We start from the raw sequence: 2,548 nt of genomic DNA, 5'->3' as shown, positions 1-2,548 counted from the left end.
ACACCGCTCATCCCAGTCTGAGGGGGGAGTGCAGGATACTGTCCGATGAGCCTTAGCGCTGGACACTTAACCCTCTGGTCAGCGCCGAGGCCAGTTTCCCCCCGCGGGGGTCCTGATGAGTTAACTCAGCCTCACAGGCGCGCTGGCCGGGCCTGCTGCTTCTCCACGTTGCTTCTTCCTGGAGAAAGAAGCTTGTTAATCACCCAGCTCAACTGTGTTACCCAAGAAAAGCTGAGCGGGTAAAGTTATATGCGGCTCCTGTGACCCGTGTGCAGACACCCGGTCAATAGAACTCAGGCAGAGCGACAGGGACAGCTGCCGGTGGCATTCGGAGGGGACTGCTCTGCTCAGCGGAGTCGGGGACGAGTATATCATTACAGTCCGGTTGCTCCAAAAGTAGCCACCCCGAGACACCCGGGGGACAGCGGTGCTCTCCTGCCGGCCGGGCAGGACCTGCCCGTGACGTCGGCAAGGCCTGACCGGGACTCTCCGTGAGCCTTCTTGAGCCTGGGTCCCCCTGGACCGCCATTCTCTTCTTCCCGCCCACGCCCGGCACGCCCTGCTCGCACTGCCTGGCTTTGAACCGGGGCTTTGAATCACGGGGGGAGAGGACCACGTTCCCAAGCCACGGGGCACAATGGGGGGCAGGCAGTCCAGCGCCAGCTCCAAGGACGAGGGCCCCAAGGGGCCGCTGCTGCCGAGGAGGAGGCAGAGGCTCTCGGCGGGGGACGACGCCCTCCTCTCGGGAAGGGACCCGCGGTCCCTGCTGAAGCGCGGCCTGCGCCACGTCAGCGTCAGCCTGGTCACCAAGGGGATGACGGACGCCCCCGACTTCCTGTGGGGCCTGTCGGAGGTGCAGAAACTCAACCTGTCGCACAACCAGCTGGCGGTGCTGTCCCCGGAGGTGGGGAGGCTGACGCGCCTCGTGGTTCTCAACCTGAGCGGGAACCGCCTGCGGGCCCTGCCCGGGGAGGTGGGCCTCCTCCAGAGCCTCAGGGTGCTGTTCGTCAACATGAACCGCCTGGCGGAGATGCCCGCCGAGCTGGGGCTGTGCCGCAGCCTGCAGGTGCTCAGCCTGTCCCACAACTGCCTTTCCCAGCTGCCCGCCAGCCTCGCCGACCTGCACAGGCTGCGGAAGCTGAACCTGAGCAACAACCGCTTTGCTCACATCCCCGTCTGCGTGTTCTCCTTGAAGGAGCTGGATTTCTTGCACGTGGGCTCCAATCGCCTGGAGAACATCGCCGAGAGCATCCAGTGCCTCGCCAGCCTGCAGATTTTCATCGCGGAGAATAACAACATCCACGCCTTCCCCAGGGCGCTCTGCTCGGTCGCGAGCCTGGAGCTGCTCAACCTGAACAACAACGACATCCAGACCCTCCCCCACGAGCTGCACCTGCTGTGCAGACTGGGCAGGATTGCCTGGAACCCCATGGACAAAGGGCTGCACATTTCCCGGAACCCTTTATCCAAGCCTCTCCCGGAGCTGGTGGAGGGGGGGCTGGACGTGCTGGTCAGCTACCTCAAGGAGAAGAAGCACAGCTGACTCGGGCCCGGAGGCCCGGCTGGGTACTTCTCTAGCCCAGACTTTGTCAGGGCTTTCGTTCGTATTTGTTAAATCATTGTTGAATGCCTGTGGTAGGTGGGAGTTTGCTTTTTGCTTTACATTCTTAATAGTTCCCATGATGTATGTTCATCTCTGATTCTTCTGTACAGCGGTGAGATTCAGCCCTGGGAAATGTGGGAAATGGGCCTAACTTGAATGCAATTTAAAATTCAAAGTTTTACAAAGCACCTACTGTGTGCTACTGGCTTCAGATGGTTTCTACCCTTGAATGGGCAACCTGAGGCCAGCAAGGCATGGTGCCGATTTGGCTGTCATCAAGCGTGGCTTGGGACCAAGGAGCAAGTTCTATTGAATGACCAAATCAGGCAGAGATTTTCCCTTGACATGTGGGGAAGACATTCATAGGAACTTTCTCTCCAAAATGCTTGTAGATTAATAATCAAGATTTCATGTGTATGTCTGGCTGTGAGTAACAGGATTTCAAGCAATAAACACAAACCGATTTCGATGTGCAGTTTTCTTTTTATTGATGGAGGGAAGTGCCGAGCAAAAATAACTGTTAACGTGCTTACTTCTTTCTCATAGCACAGCCCTTAAACTTCTTCTTTAGAGACAGATAGTCAAATTACCCAATTCCAGTTTCACTTCTTCCTTACTAGGTTTTCCTTCTTACAGGGGGGTTAATAAATGGGAAAAAGAATAACCAAAAGACAGGAAAAAGAAGACGACAAGCCACCTACAAAAAGTTGTTATCCTTTTAAAATTCCGGAGAATAATATTTGCCGCTTGGCCTTCACATATGGGCACTTAAAAATAAACTTAGTGACATTTCAAAGCTCTTGGGACAAAAAGTTCTATAAAAATACCATTTGCTTTGTTTTTTAATTACAGGAGGACACAGCTGTCAGTAAACAAGGGCACTAGGACAAGCAATTTCAGTCGTCCTGCCAACAGGGCCGTTGGCTCTTCCTGCTATCACAGCAG

At 55.3% G+C, this 2,548-nt stretch overlaps 1 protein-coding gene across 1 annotated transcript; it reads left to right on the top strand.

Annotated features, from left to right (window-relative positions):
- Positions 1-246: 246 nt before the first annotated feature.
- LRRC30 (leucine rich repeat containing 30) lies at positions 247-2,058 on the top strand. The gene has a single exon (XM_004466960.2). It carries the CDS (start codon positions 638-640, stop codon positions 1,541-1,543), a length of 906 nt encoding a protein of 301 aa, XP_004467017.2. The 5' UTR covers positions 247-637; the 3' UTR covers positions 1,544-2,058.
- The last annotated feature ends 490 nt before the right edge of the window (positions 2,059-2,548 follow it).

This window comes from Dasypus novemcinctus, chromosome 16 (assembly GCF_030445035.2).
Source record: "Dasypus novemcinctus isolate mDasNov1 chromosome 16, mDasNov1.1.hap2, whole genome shotgun sequence".
Lineage (NCBI taxonomy): Eukaryota > Metazoa > Chordata > Mammalia > Cingulata > Dasypodidae > Dasypus > Dasypus novemcinctus.
Note: the sequence above shows the minus strand (reverse complement) of the source record. Positions and strands in the feature narration are given on the sequence as shown.